Raw genomic sequence first — 18,215 nt, forward strand, 5'->3', positions numbered from 1 at the left:
TAAAGCCAAGAGTATTCCTAGGGTGAAAGAATTAAATTTTGGGAAGGCTAACTACCACAATATTAGGCAGGCACAGTGGAACAAAGATTGGGGACAGTTATTTGAGGGTAAATCCACATCTGGTATGTAGGAATCTTTTAAAGGCCAGTTTATTAAAGTCTAGGACCAGTATATTCCTGGCAAAAACAAAGGAAAAGGATGGCAAGATTTAGGAACCTTGGATGACGAGAGAAATTGAGAGCGGAGTCAAAAATAAATGAGGCATACGCAAGGTTTAGGAAACTGAAGACAGGGCCCTCAAAGAATATAAAAGTAACAGAAACAAGGAATTAGGAGGGTTAAAAGGGGCCATTAAATGTTTTTAGCAAACAGGTTTAACGAAGAGCCGAAGGCCATTTATACATATACAAGAAGCACGAGGGTAGCTAGGGAAAAGGTAGGTCCACTCGAGGTTAAAGGAAGGAATTTATGCATGGAGCCAGAGGAAGTGGATGAGGTCTTTAACAAGTACTTTGTATTGGTATTCACGAAGGAGGAGATGGTGGTTGGGGGGAGTCTTGGGAGGAGTAGGTTGATATTCTAGGACATGTCAATATGGGAAAAAAAAAGTGTTGAGTGTTCAGAAAAGCATTAAGATAGACAAGTCCCCAGGAACTGATGGGATTTATCCCAGAATGCCAGGGGAGGCACATGAGGACACTGGAGCCTTGTATGAAATCTTTGTATCCTCTTTAGTCACTGATTTCGTCCCAGAGGACCCGAGAATAGCCAATAATGTTCCTTTGTTTAAGGAAGTCAACAGGATTAACTGGGAAATTATAGCCGGGTGAGCCTTACAACAGTGGTAGGGAGGTTATTGGAGAAGATTCTTAGGGAAAGGATTTACTCACATTTGGAAAGTATGGACTTATTATCAATAGGCAGCATGGCTTTGTGCAGGGAAAATCACATCTCTCAAAATTGAGTCCTTTGAGGAAATCACAAAGATGATTGACGAAGGCAGGGTGATAGATGTTGTCTATATGGACTTCAGCAAGCACTTTAAAGTTTAAAAGGAGATTCACAGAATTCTGACACTGTGGAAACAGGCCCCTCGCCCCAACAAGTCCACACTGACCCTCAGAGCATCCCACCCAGACCCATCCCCCATAACCCATGTGAGAAGCTCATTTTCTTCTTTTTTTTTTAGAAAAAGGAATTTGGTAAGTGCCTGGAATGTGCTGCCAGAGGAGGTGCAGGATGTGGATACAATAGCAATGTTTAAGAGGCATCTTGGCAAATATATGAATAGGCAGTGAATAGAGGGATACAGATTGTGTAGAGGCAAAAAGTTTTGAGTTTAGAAAAGCACAGTGTGTTGGCACAGTCTTGGTGGGCCAAAGGACCTGTTTCTGTGCTGTACGGTCCTTGGTTCTCCCTAAATCTCCAACAACTGCCTTTATTTCCTTCATGGCCCAACTTGAAACCTGCCTCTTTGATCAAATTTTTGGCACCCTTCCTCAGAGTCCATGCTTTTCCTCTGAAACCTCAGCATGTTTTTATGTCAAATATAAATACATTATTCAAGTTATTTTGGTGTAATCGAGTTGCCAGCTTGTTTTGATAAGGCCACATCTCTTTCAACATTTCAAATAAGTTGTTCTTTACAGGTATTTGTAATCTGGTTCCCATAGTTAAGACTCGAGACTAAATTATCAGATCCTCACTGCTAAGTATATACCATCATCTAGGTTAGCCATCCAAATGTATTGTGCTGGGTCAAGACACACTGTCAATAGAACTACGAATTTGAAATACTCAATTATATATTGTAGGTTGCTTTCCATGAAACCAAATCTGTATTCCTGGAATTTATTCCATTTATTCCAAGCCTTCCACAGACTTGCAACTGTACAGAATATAACAGAAACATGGATAAGCAAATTTACTTGTATCCAGAAATCTCAAAAATAACTATCCTCAAATCATTCATTGAAAGTTTGGCAGCATCTTTTCATCTTGTTGTACAATACTGGTAAAGAAGTAGCATTACATTTAAAACAAGTCACATTTATTTGGTGATATATAATTTTACAGCGTATTCAAAACAATCCTTTGAAAGAGTCAGCTCCCACTCACAAAATGTCTTTCCAAGCAAGTTAAAAAAGAAAAACAAATATTGTTGCCAAATAGCCAGGTGGCTCAATTGCTCTCGTGAGAAAGGGGGTAAAAGTGTCAAAAATTCAAATTAGTCATAAAAGCAGCAATTAAATTGTAAACTGGCCACATGTGCAAATCTCTAATGCGTGCATTTTGCAAGTTCAGATACCATTTATTGTATAGCTTTAAATTTTTGTAACATCCAATCCACTTATTTATCAGTCAACTGGCTATTGGCGAGATCGATTCCTCTCAGTCTTCTGCTTTTAGACATGATTTACAGAATTGCCAAGGATGCAATTTATATTTTGTTGTTTTACAGATGGGCTTAAAAAGGGCATTGACCTTTATATTTACAAAAGATAAAATTAATAAACCATATAACCCAATTAACACGGAGCTAACAGAAATAACATTAAAAAGACTACCTAGTTCATTAAAATATTCTTAATATTCACTTACACTAAAAATTAATGTGGACTGAACAAATTTCAAAAAAAAAATGGACATTTCACATAATATTAGAAGTTTAAAATCCCTTAAAAAGTCATGTGTATTTCTTTCAGTGGCAATGAACAACGAAAGTAGATATAAAAGAAATGTTGCCTTGACAAATTGAAGACAATACTTGAACAATCTTATTATCTGTCAGTAAACACTGCAATTACTTGTAGTGTCCCATATGTTGGGCCTCAACCATCGTTCAGGTAACCTAAAAGATTCAGGCTGCAGGTGATGAGCCAAGGAATACTACTTGCCAAATCGTTACATGCTTGAACAAAGGATTTACAAGTATTTTCATAATAATTGCATGTCTCAAGTACTGGCTCTTTATTTCCTTATCCAGTTATGCTTCATGTCTTCCTTTTACCTTCTTCCATTGATGAATAGCTTACCAGATTTGGTTTTGTGGCGATCAAATGTCACAGATACCACAATAAAAATAATTAGCGTTACACACTGTATGGCTGCGAGAAGGAAAAAATAGTAGTCCATATGACATTTGTTGATGTTACCTGGAGGGAAATAAAACAGTTAACATGTATTAAGTTTTGACTTTTGCAAATTAGGAGACAATCACAAATAAACTGAACATGGGAAATGTTTTGTGTTTTAAAATCAACAACAAAGTATACCAATTCAATTACCTTGATGCTACTTTTACTACGTACACAGAACTGGTGCGGAAATTTACAGTATTTAATGGCCTCCGGTTATCCCAAATCACTTTGCAGCCAATTAAGTACTTTTTGAAGTGTTATAATCATTGTAAAATACAATATGACATGACAGCCAATTTGCACACAGCAGGCTTGAATGAGCCACAATGCAATATCAACTAGATAATCAATTGGTCAACTCTTTCATGCTATAAGCTGTACAGTTGTTTCATGAAGAGGGCAACTATTGAACTGAAATTTTTTTTTTATTTAGAAAGATATTGATTCATACATAATTTGAAAGGCAAGACAGGAATTTACTTATGTTTACAAATATTGGAGTGAAAATTTCATTGCACATTTATCCAATTGCACAACAATATTATCAATATTGTTGGATAGTTAAAAGTAAAAATTAGCATTGATTGCACTTCACACAATGGAAAGTACCTGGTTGTTTCTATCATTATCTCCAATGTATGGTCGATCTACACAAGAGGTCCTTGTCGTTGTTTAAGATTGCCATCTCAAAATCTCAATTTTGTAACAGTGAAATATTCTGATATTTAGGTTTTTAGGTTTTAGTATTTCAGTTGTAAATATTCAGAGAAACTGTGTAAATTCATCTATTTAATACCAGGAGCATTTCAAATTTATTCCTTTTTTTTTTCCTATTTTCAGGTTTCTCCTGCCTCCCACCATTCCTTCCTCAGACAGAAAGGCAGATGTCTTTCTCCCAACTCTTTAGTTTCTAGGTGTCTGTTACTCATGAGCAGCTGCTGGAGGATGTACAAATGATTGTTAGATGATTTGTCTAATAACTTTTCCCTTCCAGTGAAACATCATGGTATTGAAACTTTTCGGTGTGCAATGTTTACATTTTGATCGCGCATGCATTTACATCAAAGTACTGCATCCACTGTTATAACCAACTGCATTATGCAGATAGAACATAGAACATAGAACATTACAGCGCAGTACAGGCCCTTCGGCCCTCGATGTTGCGCCGACCTGTGAAACCAATCTGAAGCCCATCTAACCTAAACTATTCCATTATCATCCATATGTTTATCCAATGACCATTTAAATGCCCTTAAAGTGGGCGAGTCTACTATTTTTGCAGGCAGGGCATTCCACGCCCTTACTACTCTCTGAGTAAAGAACCTATCTCTGACATCTGTCCTATATCTATCACCCCTCAATTTAAAGCTATGTCCCCTCGTGCTAGCCATCACCATCCGAGGAAAAAGGCTCCCACTGTCCACCCTATCTAATCCTATGCAAAATAAAAGTCTGCATTTGTATTATTATATATACAGAGAGCGCAAGCTAGTCCATCTTTCATCGCATAACTCAAAGCACACTATTAAAAACCTGAGAGACAAGATTCAGTAGGACTGTAACAAAGCTAGTGTCCTACAATAACGTTGAACTATATACAAAATATAGAACAGGAAGCTGAATGATTTTTCAAGTGTAAAATATGATAATTCAAAATTGCTACTGTAAACATACTGCAAAGTGCTGCTTAATACAGCAACAGTTTTTCAATGTTGAGAATTTAAGATTGGTGCTGCTTTAGTCCTTTTATTGAATCAATTGTAAGTCATTCAGCAGTATGAAATATAGTACAATTAAATCTTACCATCTGTACATTTTTGATGTACAACACTCAAGTCAAAGCACCACTAGAGCTTTCAACAGAGCACTCTGAAATAGATCCACTCTCCTTTTTGGAGATTAGCATGGGAAAGGGACGTATGCAGGCCATTTAGAATACCAAATCACTTTCAATGTTGTGATTTAAAGGTGCAATTAGTATAAAAATCACCTGTAAAATAAGTATGCTCTCTTTGACATAAAAGCAAGATAAAAAGCCTTGAGACGTTTGTTTTTTTAATATGAATGACTGAGCTGAATAAGTCTGAAAGAAAAAAGGACGGTAGAGGGATGGAGTGATACTACCCCAATTGACCTTTTTTTGGTTTGATAGGAGGTTGGTACCAGTGACATGGAAAATCTCAAATGTACTTTTTTTGATTTGTGTTATGAATTGCATTTATGCTCAGAGTAGATACATTATGCTAGCCATTTGGAGGTTTGTAATAATTTGAGATTTCTTCAATTGGGCGAATGTTATTAAAAAAATTGGCCATAGCATCTTTATGGTAAATTTCAATTTGTCAAAACATGCCAGAATGGGTATTTTGAGTCAAAACTCAAGCAAACTTTTGAAGATAACTTGTGATCAAGGGTGAAACTTTCAGGTCACAAGAGATCTATTTAGCTAACATATTATCCTTCCTTTGTGAGGCTATTGGAATGAAGACCAAATTCTAACCGTTATTTAATAGCAGCACCTTTTGGGGGCTGATGACCAGTGGTTACAGTAGCTCGGCACAGGTACCAAAATCTAAACCAACAACCCACAATGTTACATGGCAGCTTCACATGCAGCATAAAAGGGTGGAATCTACTTCTAAAAAACTGGCTTGCACAGCTATCAGCAAAAGTGCACCAAATGAAGACTCCCCATCGAAATGGATTGTTTGACATGCTTCCATCAACTCTTGCAGCTGAAAGGATACCTTTCAATTATACATTAAACAAAAGATTTTCTATTTACCTTTGTGCCAAATGCAAAAAGCAACAACTAATATCCAACAAATAATGATTGGTTTGAATTTTTTTTTCTTCTGATGTGAAATAACAAACTATTCACAATCATTGGGATCCAGTTGATGGAGGTTGTAGCCTTACTCACCGGTGTGTTTGATAGCAGGGTGATGAAACGTCTGCAAGGTAACTTTGACAGTGCGCCTCCGGTGAAGTGTTGGTATTCCGTTGTCTCACTTGTTATTTACATGCCTTGGTTTGCTGGGGTGGTGTTGGTATTACTTCTGGTTTTGCTCTTCAGTCGTCATTTATGTATTGGGTCCAGTTCAAATGTATTTGTTGATGGAGTTCCGGTTTGAATGTCAGGCCTCCAGGAATTCTCTGGCATGTCTCTGTTTGGCTTGTGCTATTATGAATGTATTGTCCCAGTCGAATTTGTGTCCTTCTTTGTCAGTGTGTATTGAGACCAGTGAGAATTGGTCGTGTCTCTAGTTGGTGTTCATGTATCCTTATTGTCAGTTTTCTTCCAGTTTGGCCTATGTAATGTTCCTCACAGTCCTTGCATGGTATTTTGTATATTACATTAGTTTTATTGGTTGTGGGTATGGGATCCTTTAAGTTCATAAGTAGTGTGACAGGGTGGTTGTTGGTTTGTGGGCTACCCTGATACCTAGGGGTCCGAGTAGTCTTGTGGTCATCTCTGATATGTCCCTGATGTATGGTAGGGTGACTAGTATGTCTGGCCGTATTGTGTCTACTTGTTGTGGTCTGTCGCGGAGGTAACGGCAGATTGTGCTTTTTGGGTATCTGTTCCTTTTAAAAACTCCATGTTAAGTGCTCCTGTTCTGCTTTGCGCAATTCCGGGTTGCTGCAGCGTGTTGTGGCTCGTTTGAACAATGTCCTGCTGCACCTCCATTTATGGGTGTTGGGGTGGGTGCTGGAGTAATTAAGTAACTGGTCTGTATGTGTTGTCTTTATGGAGTTCAACCACTCTGCGACAGCCATCAAATGCAAAAGGACCCCATACCCACAACCAATAAAATTAATGTAATATACAAGATACCATGCAAGGACTGTGAGAAAAATTATGTAGGTCAAACTGGAAGAAAACTGGCAATAATGTTACACAAACACCAACTAGCCACTAAGAGACTCTCACTGGTCTCAATACACACAAAGGAGGACACAAATTCAACTGGGACATCACACCCATAATAGCACAAGCAAAACAGAGACATACCAGGGAATTCCTGGAAGCCTGGCATTCAAACAAACTCTGGCAACAAACACATTGAACTGGATATACAAACAACTGAAGAACAAAACCAGAAGTACTACCAACCACCTTAGCAAACCGAGACATAAATAATAAGCGGGACAAAATACCAACGCTTCACAGGAGGCGCACTGACAATGTTACTTAGCAGGGTGACAAAACATCTGCAATCAAACACAATGGCTCAGCGATAACAAGGTGTAGAGCTGGATGAACACAGCAGGCCAAGCAGCAGAGGAGCAGGAAAGCTGACGTTTCGGGCCTAGACCCTTCTTCAGAAATGGGGGAGGGGAAGGGGGTTCTGAAATAAATAGGGAGAGAGGGGGAGGCAGATAGAAGATGGATAGAGAAGATAGGTGGAGAGGAGACAGACAGGTCAAAGAGGCGGGGATGGAGCCAGTAAAAGGTGAGTGTAGGTGGGGAGCTAGGGAGGAGATAGGTCAGTCCAGGGAGGACGGACAGGTCAAGGGGTTGGGATGAGGTTAGTAGGTAGGAGATGGGGGTAGGGCTTGAGGTGGGAGGAAGGACAGGTTAGGGAGGCGGGGATGAGCTGGGCTGGTTTTGGGTTGCGGTAGGGGGAGGGGAAATTTTGCAGCTTGTAAAGTCCACATTGATACCATTGGGCTGCAGGGTTCCCAAGCGGAATATGAGTTGCTATTCCTGCAACTTTCGGGTGGCATCGTTGTGGCACTGCAGGAGGCCCAGGATGGACGGGGGAGTTGAAATGGTTCAGATGTGCAGGTGAACATCTGCTTGATGTGGAAAGTCTTCCTGGGGCCTGGGATGGGGGTGGGAGGAAAAGAGGTTGCAGGGAAAAGTGCCGGGTGTGGCGGGGCTGGAGGGGAGTGTGGAGCGGACAAGGGAGTCACGGAGAGAGTGGTCCCTCTGGAAAGCAGATAAGGGTCGGGAGGGAAAAATGTCTTTGGTGGTGGGGTCGGATTGCAGATGGCGGAAGTGTCGGAGGATGATGCGTTGGATCCGGTGGTTGGTGGGGTGGTACGCGAGGATGAGGGGGATTCTGTTTTGGTTGTTATTGCGAGGAGGGGGTGTGAGGGATGAGATGGGGGAAATGCGGGAGATACGGTCGAGGGCATTCTCGACCACTGACGGGGTGGAAGTTGCGGTCCTTGAAAAACGAGGACATCTGAGATGTACAGGAGTGGAATGTCTCATCCGGGAGCAGATGCAGCGGTGGCGAAGGAATTGGGAATAGGAGATGGCATTTTTGCAGGCAGGTGGGTGGGAGGAGGTGTATTCCAGGTAGCTGTGGGAGTTGGTGGGCTTGAGATGGATATTGGTTTCCAGGTGGTTGCCAGAGATGGAAACAGAGAGGTCCAGGAAGGAGAGAGGAGGTATTAGAGACGGAGGTATTAGAGGTGAACTTAAGGTTGGGGTGGAAGGTGTTGGTGAAGTGGATGAACTGTTCGAACTCCTCGTGGGAGCACTAGGTGGCCCCGATACAGTCATCGATGTAACGGAGGAAGAGGTGGGATTTAGGGCCAGTGTAGCTTCGGAAGAGGGATTGTTCCACGTATCCTACAAAGAGGCAGGCATAGCTTGGGCCCATGTGGGTACCCATGGCCACCCGCTTTGACTGTAGGAAGTGGGAGGAATTGAAAGAGAAGTTGCTGAGGGTGAGGACAAGTTTGGCTAAGCGGATGAGGGTGTCAGTGGAGGGGGACTGGTCGGGCCTGCGGGACAGGAAGAAGCGGAGGGCCTTTATGCCCATTTCTGAAGAAGGGTCTAGGCCCGAAACATCAGCCTTCCTGCTCCTCTGATGCTGCTTGGCCTGCTGTGCTCATCCAGTTCTACACCTTGTTATCTCAGATTCTCCAGCAACTGCAGTTCCTACTATCTCTGAAACAATGGCTCAGCGAGCAAGTCTACAACCTCATCCACAACCCCAGCTACAAATCTTCAAAAACTTTAAAGATCCAGTTTATATTATTCTATTACCAGAATGGGTGAAGATCATTTCAGCAAATGTTGTTTCATAAAGCATGAAGATCATAGAAAGACAGACAGCAGATTTAAAAAAAAATTAAATCCCTAGATAGAAATACTATTTGCATATAAAAGCTAAGCAAATGAAATACAGTAGTACAATATAGGATCAGTTTAATTATAACAATTTGCCTTTAAAAGATCTGTGCTGGTTTTCCTTAACTAACCCAAATGTGTGCAAGCAACTTAATTTTGTCCCAATTAACAGTTTCTAAATGCTGGCTCACTACCAAGGTTAAACAGTAGTTCTTCAGCTTATTCTTCTAACTCTTTCTAAAAACAAAAGGACGTCAATATTTACAATTCTCCAATCCACTGGCACTGCCATTGCCACTGTATTGGAGAACTGGAAGGTAACGGAGAGGACAAACTAAAACACGTGAATGAAAGCCGGAGAGCAGATGAATAAGAGAGAGAACAGGCGAGAGACAGCAAGCGAGTGCTATGCACTCAGGGAACTCCTGCAATACTTGGCTGGTCCCCCTTGATTGCCCGGAATTCAGGCATTCCCCGTCTATAAAAGCTTAAGCTGTCTGATGACCATATCCAGAAATTCACTATCGACACAGCACACAACTTCACAGCCTCACGGATGTACAGCAGGTTAAACCAGCTGCCCCTCGCGCTCCAAAATCTGCCGTTGCTCCAGCTAAAGAAACATGCAACATGTGCAGGTGATTGGATGGAGAAATCCTGCTGTGTCCCCACTTATTAGATTATTAACTGACTTGACAGGAACCTTAAAACTTAAATAAATAAATTCAAGACTCAGTTGCTTTCCTTGTGCTTTGAGGCAGCACTTGCTCAGTGGTGTTCAGTTTACATTGTGCCAGAGCCACTCAGCTCCTGACCTCATTAAAGCCTTAGTTTAACTGTGGCCAAAAGAGTTGAATTCCAGAGGTGAGATGTGGGTGACTGTTCTTGTCATCAAGACCACATTTGACCAAGTGCGGCATCCTGGACCCTGAGCAAAACTTGAGTCAACGAGTATCAGAGTGAAATCTCTCCCTGCAGAATCATACCTAGCACAAAGAATGATTGTGGTTATTAGGTGTCAGTTAACTCAGCCCCAGGACATCACTCTAGGAGTTCTTCAGGGTAGTGTCCTAGGCATTAGTCCTCAGATACTGAGGCAATCATGTTTAAATGTAGCAAGGCCTGTGTAACATCCAGGATTGGTTAATAAAGTAACATCTATGCCATATAAGTATCAGACAATGTCCATCTCCAAGAAGGTGTTAACTAACCGTCACCCCTGACATTCACTGGCATTGCCATCACTAAATCGCCCATTACCAATATCTCTGGGGCTACCATTGATCAGTAACTGAACTGAACTGAACTGGTCATGTAAGCGAAGTAGGTCAGGGGCTAATAATTCTGCAGTGTGAAACTCCTCTCCAAACTCCCCAAAGCCTGTTCACCGTCTACAAGGCACCAGTCAGGAACTCACATGGATGAGGGCAGCTTCAACAACACTTAAGATTGAAACCACCCAGAACAATGCAGCCCATTTAATTGGCATCACATACATAAATATTCACTCCCTTCACAACTGATGCTCAGTATCAGCCGTGTATCATTTATAAAATGCTGTGCCGAAATTCACCAAGGCTCCTTAGATAGCAACTTCCAAGCACATGACTACTACCAGAATGACAAGGGCATCAGTTACAATGGGAACACCGCTGCCTGCAAGTTCCCCTCCAAGCCATTTACCATCTTGACTTGGAAATATAATCGCCATTCCTTCACTGTCACTTGGTCATAGTTCTGGAACTCCCTCTCTATTGGCATTGTGGGGCTACCTACACCAAACGAACTGCAGCAGTTCAAGGCTGAAGCTCACCACTACCTTCCTAAGGGCAATTACAGATGGGCAACAAGTTCTGGCCCAGCATGCCCACATCCCATGTATTATAATATAAAAACATCCTTTTTAGGAGATCTCAAATTGCTGGTACATTGCGAGGGCTACCTCAAATAACCACACATGTTGCTGTTCAATTAACTTCATGAGGGCACGGATTTCAAATACAGCAAGGCAAATGAATGCATCCTAGTATCCATAAAGGGCAACTGATTAAGATATGACAATAATGATTGGCAGTAGCCTCTTTTCTGAATTAGTATATTTCAACTTGTAGTGAAATCTCTCTATTACAAAGTATAAGCAAGCAAGTTAGCAGGGACTGCATTTAATTTTGTACTCTAACTTCTTGGAATAAAATATGTCAGACAATAAATTTAGATGCAAAGCAGCAGAGAGAAATTCAAGGCCAGGCATATCTATCAATAAGTGCAATTACCTCTGGGTAGGCAGAGACATGTGGCTTTTGGAAGAACCAATTACCCAAATTACATCAGCCCAAGTTTAGTGATGGCTAAAAGTTCTACTCACCAACAAAACAATTTAAATTGCAAAACCTTAAATATTTTGTCTTTTCATATGCAACACCAAACATGCGTGTTAGACTTTGGGTGAAATTCTCCGAGGTGTGGTGTGAACAGTTGAGAGAAAGTTAGGAAAATACAGAGAGAATCAAAAGAAAGCAACATGAAATGACATGAGAAATTATTTCCATTTTCTCTCCAAGACCTTGAATTAAGTGATTCACACTTCACTGGCTGGTTGATCATTTGTAGCCAATTCCTAACTACCCTTGAGAAGGTGGTGCTGTGCAGCCTTTTTTGAACACTGCAGTCCATGTGATGTAAGAACACCCACAGTGCTAGGAGTAACAGAGTCCCAGCATTTTGACCCGGGGACATCAAACACACGCTGCTTTGTTTTGAAGTCAGGATGGTGAGTGGATTGATCCCTGTGTATTTGGTGCCTTTGCCCTTCTGGGTGGCAGTAATCATTGGTTTGGAAGATGGTGCCTAAGGGGTCTTGGTAAATTTCTGCTGTACATCTTGTACAGCATCTTCTAGGACAGTGTTTAACCCGTGACTTGATGCAGCTTTTCTCAGCAGACCAAAGGGCCATGTGGGACCGTAAATAGTTGACCTTCCCATTGTACATCTAAGCCTTGAAAGGCAGTATGCTCCTAAGAGAAGCTGACAGAATAAACCTTTCACTCCAGAAATGTGTAGAATCATTACCGATTCCATGCTCTCCCCAGCAAGGCGAGTGTGGAATGACGTGAGGGCTTGGCCTGAACACACAATCGTGAACCTCAATTTTCCGCATTGAAGAAGTGAAGTAAAGTAGCAATCAAATCACTATTCAAGGATCATAATGTTGTGGCTAACTACATTCAAGGAGTCAATTGCTTAAGAGATGCTCAATTCTCAGCCGCTACAACTTGGAATGTCTGAGCACTCCAATGCTAGGTTAAATAGGACCTTTCCATATATAAAAAAAAATTTTGAATCCTGTATATTTCTAGATTACTGCATGTGTAAACAGAATAGGTTAACATAAATTTAAAATGAAGAAAATATACGACTCTTCCCACTTAATTCCAGCTCACCATCGCTCCTGCACCACACTACAATTCACTCCCTCTCCTGCTTCCTGACCTTTCTGCTTACCACCAGCCTTGCTCCATGACCCTCCTGCTTGCTGCTTTCCTCTCTCAAATCCTCACTGTCAAGAGGGCTTTTAGGTGAGTAGTGGGAGGCAGGAAGCAATTTGTAGAACAAGAGTGGCTTTGAATTCTTGAATTACGGACGCAAGCTGCAAACTGGAAGGCAGACAACCAGTAGGAATACTGTATCACACCGGTCGCAACATAACACAAACAAAACTCCTGATGCCTGAAATAACTGACCAATGCTGGATTAAAGCATTAAAGTTAAAACATTTTTAAAAAAGGACAAATTTGGCGTATGTTTTTAAACTTCTTCCAGTTTTGATGAAAAATCATTGCCTAGAAACACTAAGTGTTACATTCTCCACAGATGCTGCCAGACCAACTCAGTATTCCCAGCATTTTCCACTTTGATATTGGAAATCTAAAATGAGAGTTATTTTGCTTACATTACTTAGAAGTTAAGCAATATCATCACATCCAAAACAAGAGCAAATAAAGTCAAATTAACCAATAAAGCATTAAATAGAATACCTTAACTCAAAATTCAAATCCTGTCATAATGAATTAAGACAACAGGTCACAAACAAAAATAGAAATTGCTGGAAAAGCTCAGCAGGTCTGGCAACATCTAAAGACAAAGCAGGGTAAACGCTTCGGGTCCAATGACCCTTCTTCAGAACTCTTTTTCAAATGCTCTAAAATATTAAAACACTGGTACAGTTCTTTTCCATCTGTGATTCAACTATTGTATAAATAACCTGTCAATATAACTCGCTAATGATGAACATTAGTAGACTTGAAAAACAGGGAAAAAAGTTGCTGGCTTATTAAAAAATTATAAGCTGCAAGTCAAGTCAGTTGTTGAGTGATTCAATTGCAAAACGGTATAATAACAATGAAATAATTTGCCTGCAAGCAGAATACTGCAATAAACTTCTTCGTTACCAACCAAGTACTACAGATGTACAAAAAAGAAATGCTTATAGTATGAATCTTTTTGGAATGGGAATTAAAAAAGATTGTGTACTCAGTTTTTGAAGGAACCACTGCCGGATAAATGATATTGAAATGGAATAGTTACTTTTCTTCATTCCAGTATAGGCTTTATCTAAATCTAGTTTGTTATTTCAGCTGTCTTTGTTTTCTAATATTGGCAGACACCCTCAAGCATTCCAACATTTCTTATGCATAAGCTACTGAATATTTTCACCACAAATTATTATACAGCTGTCTAATCTATTTCCAGTCTAAGTGAAATGAGAGAGAAATAATATGTAGATAAAGGAGTTTTAGGTAAATTTAATTTCACATAGGATGAAGTCCAGAAACTGGTGAGAAGTTGACTGGAGAAAGGTACAAACAGAGATTTCAGCCTGGCAAATGTAATAAGCATATAGCCAATTGGGGTAAGACTAAGAGTTTTACAAAGCTACACATCAAATCGGAAACTCCCAATTTGACAATGCAGGAGCAAAAGGAGAAGACAACTGATGGAGATAGTAAGAACTGCCGATGCTAGAGTCAGAGATACCACAGTGAAGTTGGAGGAACACAGCAGGTCAGGCAGCATCAGAGGATCAAGTAAGCTGACGTTTCGGCTCGGGACCCTTCTTCAGATTCCCGACCTGAAACGCTAGCTTTCCAGACAACTGATGGAGACTGTACACTGTCATGGTAATACTATCTCGATCCTTATACGCACACAATTACATAATCTCTTCAGATTTGTATCTTGACTGCCTATAGATAGTAGTGACCTATTGGCTATTTCACACCTTTTCTGTTTTTGTTTCAGTACTTTACTTCACTTGTTTGCTGATGCTTACAAAAGCATCTTGACTAAGTGGTAGGATTTTTGGCTTGGGAGTCAGAAAGTCACAACTTCAAGCCCTATTTCAGATACTGGAGCATAATTTCAGCTTCAACTCCAGTGCAGCACTAAGGGAAAGCTACATGGTCGAAAGTGCTGTCTTTCATAGGAAATGCTAAACAGGAACAGTGTCTGCCCATTCAGGTGAACGTAAAGGATCAGAAGACACGATTCAAAAAGAAGTCGTCCTCACAGTTGTTCTGGTCAGCATTCATCCTTCAATAGACTTCACCAAAACCAATTAAATGATTATTTATCTCACTCCTTTTTGTACAATATGGCAGTTAACTGCCTGTGAAAGGTTTTGAGATGTCCAACAGATGTGAAACAAAATATGAAAATATGTTGTTTCTTTTTTGGCTAAAATGCTTGAGTGTACATGCTACCTCATCAGTGAACTTAATATATACTCTTTCATTTGTTCCTTGCTCCCATAACTCATGATTTCATGCTAACTGATTTTGACTTGGACATTCCACTCAGTGGCAAATGTGGCTGTCAGTCGCCACGAATAAAGTCCAGGCCAAAGAGAATAAATGCAAACTTCATGTCTTCCAAACACTCCTTCCCCAGAGCATCCATGATTTCTGTTTCCTCTCCATCTCCCATGGCACAAACCCCTGTTCTACCACCCCATCCAGCTCCTGAAACATTCCTGTTCTCAATTAACAACCGTAACTACCATCTGCTTACCTCGTCAAAGTAAACAAACACTTGGAGGGCTGACCCCTCAATTTATAACTGTGATTAGTATTATCACCTTGCACAGAAACAACTTGTGCAAGTGGAGGGCAAACAGGCCAAATTTTCAAACTAATGATTCCAACTGCTTCAAGCACAGGAAAGATAGGGCTATCACACCATTTGTGCACACCACAACCTCTGGATTTCAGTGTAAGTGAATTCACCTGACAGCGTAGTGCTGATGAGTCCCTCTATAGTGCTGAACTTCTGTGTTCACCACTACGGAATAAGGGAAATCCAGGCCTTTGAATCTGTCACCTCTTGGTTCAGTTACCCAAAGATCTATATGCTACTGAAACTGGTTGAATCAAACATTTTCAGAAAATCAGCTATAAATTCAGCCATAATGCGTAGACTAAACTTTACCAGTAGCACTTTTGGCAAAACACCACACTTCAGTTGAAGTTCAAGATACCCGTTTCCAGAATTCATCCTAAACTATTTAATAAATTTTGTCTTTCCAAACTGGAATATCAAGACATTCTCCCATAGGCTTTCATTTTAATGAATATTAATCATATTGCTCCATAGATTCCAGGTCTGTCTGAGCCTCATTCTAAATCTTATGGTCATATGGTAAAAGCCAAGTCATTCATGGATTTAGAATGCACAAAACCCTCAGTTAAACTGTCACTAACTTCAGTGCGCATTAAACATTTCAGTTCAGCATTAGAGATCATCCTCATTTATTTTTAAACGAGAATATTTCAGGAGAAATTCAGCTGATTTGATTCACTCCACATGATTTCAAGAAACGTCTTAAGGCATTGGATACTACAAAGGCTATAGGCCCTGACAATATTCTGGCACTATCCTTGAAGACATGCTCCAGAATTAGCTGCACCCGGAGACAAGCTGGTCCAATTCAGCTACAACAGTGGCAACTATCCAATAATGTGGAAAGTTGCCCAGGTATGTACCGTACACAAAAAGCTGGACAAATCCAATGTAGTCAATTATTGCTCAGTTTACTCTCAAACATCAGTAAAAAGTGATGGAAGGTGCCATCAAGCAGCATGTGCTTAGCAATTACCTTCTCAAACACACAGTTGGGTTCTATCAGGGCCACTCAGCTCCTGGCCTTGTTGCAGCCTTAATCCAAACACAGACAAAAAATCTGAATTCCAGAGGTTAGATGAGTGACTATCCTTGACATCAAGGCTGCATCTGACTGGATTTGGTATCAAAGAGCTCTAGCAAAACTAGAGTCAATGGGAATTAGGGGAGAACTCCCAGCTGGTTAGATTCATACCTGGCACAAAGATAGTTGTGGTTTTGGAGCTTAATCATCTCAGCTCCAGGACACACCTGCTGGGAGTTCCTCAAGGGAGTGTCTGAGGTCCAAGCAGCTTTATCTGCTTCAAATGATCTTCTCTCCATCAGAAATCAGGTCAGAGGATGCGCCCCAATGAACGCACAATGTTCGGAGCCATTTACTACTTGTCAGATACTGAAGCAGTTCGTGTCTAAATGCAGCAAGACCTGTACAATATCCAGGTACGAGCTGACAGGTGGCAAATAATTTGCACCACAAAACTGCAAAGCGATGACCATCTCCAACAAAAGAGAATCTAACCATCATCCCTTGACATTCAATAGCATAATCATCACCGAATCCCCCACTAACAGAAATCAGGAGATTACCATTGACTAGAAACCAAACTGGACCAGTATTATAGATTCTACAAGAGCAGGTTGGAGGCTGGGAATCCTGCAGCAAATAACTCATCTCCTGACTACTCAAAATCTGTCTGCCATCAACAAGGCACAAGTCAGGAGTGCGATGAAGTATTTCCAACTTGCCTGGTTAAGCAGCCTGCTTGATCAATACACATCCACAAACATTCCCTCCATCACTGAGGCTCACTAGCAGCAGTGTTTACTATCTACAAGATGTACTGTAGAAATGCACCAAGGCTCCTTAGATAGCACTTTTCAAACCATAAGCACTGCCATTTAAAAGTTATATGGGAACACTACAACCTGCATGTTCCCCTCCAAGCCAGTCACCATCCCAACTTGGAAATACCACTGTTCTTTCAGTGTCACTAGGTCAAAATGCTGGAACTCTCCCAATGGCATTTCGGGCTACCTACACCAAATTATTTTCATATTGAAAAAACAAAATAGTTATACTTTACTGCTCTATTATACATGTTGTTAACTAGATGTACAGTTAGTATATTTTTAAGAACTCTCCCATTGCTTTGGAAAACTAATCTTGGGGCTACTTTTGTATAAATGTAGTCATGTAATTGTAGTTAGTGTACACTGAAAGTGAAATGCCTATGATTAAGCTTTTAAACAATTTTATTCACTACTCAAGAGGGATCGGTAACAATGGTTATATGGTTGCCAGTAGATTCATATTTTCTTCCAGATTTCTTTCTCCCCTTGAACATGTACACTGAAAGCACGGAAAATTAAATTGCAGTCTTTCAATTAATTCAACTACAGAAGTATTGAGTTACTGTCAGATGGGATTTTGCAGATCAGTAAGGAACACTTTCCTCACCAAATATACAAGGGAGAATTTGTATATTGTAATGCAGCATTTCAGTAATACGTCATAAAATGTGAATGGTTAGTAGGGCTAATGTATCTGATTGTTTCTGTAACTTAGATGTAGTTTTTCCAACGGCATATTTTTGTACAATGACCTTTTACCCCTCAAGGCAATTTTAACAACATTTTAACAACACTGTGCTCAGCCTTTGGACAGATTTATACTCTATTTGAAGTAACCTATTTACTGGATTTCATACAACCTTACATCGTTGCTAACCTTTCTTTAAATAAAAAAGAAAAATAATAACAGAGTTTATAGATCAAAGTAACCAATATCTTTCTGCTTACAATTTAATAGC

General features: G+C 40.4%; 1 protein-coding gene across 1 annotated transcript in view; it reads right to left on the reverse strand.

Annotated features, from left to right (window-relative positions):
* Positions 1 to 2,033: 2,033 nt before the first annotated feature.
* Positions 2,034 to 18,215, reverse strand: part of slc15a4 (solute carrier family 15 member 4) — a 63,871-nt gene continuing 47,689 nt past the window's right edge. The window contains exon 8 of the mRNA XM_020511575.2: positions 2,034 to 3,155. Coding sequence (XP_020367164.1) covers positions 3,007 to 3,155 — 149 coding nt within the window. The 3' untranslated portion in view covers positions 2,034 to 3,006. The remainder of the gene's footprint in view (positions 3,156 to 18,215) is intronic.

The sequence above is a fragment of the Rhincodon typus genome, chromosome 24 (genome assembly GCF_021869965.1).
Source record: "Rhincodon typus isolate 14 chromosome 24, sRhiTyp1.1, whole genome shotgun sequence".
In the NCBI taxonomy this organism is placed as follows: Eukaryota; Metazoa; Chordata; class Chondrichthyes; order Orectolobiformes; family Rhincodontidae; genus Rhincodon; species Rhincodon typus.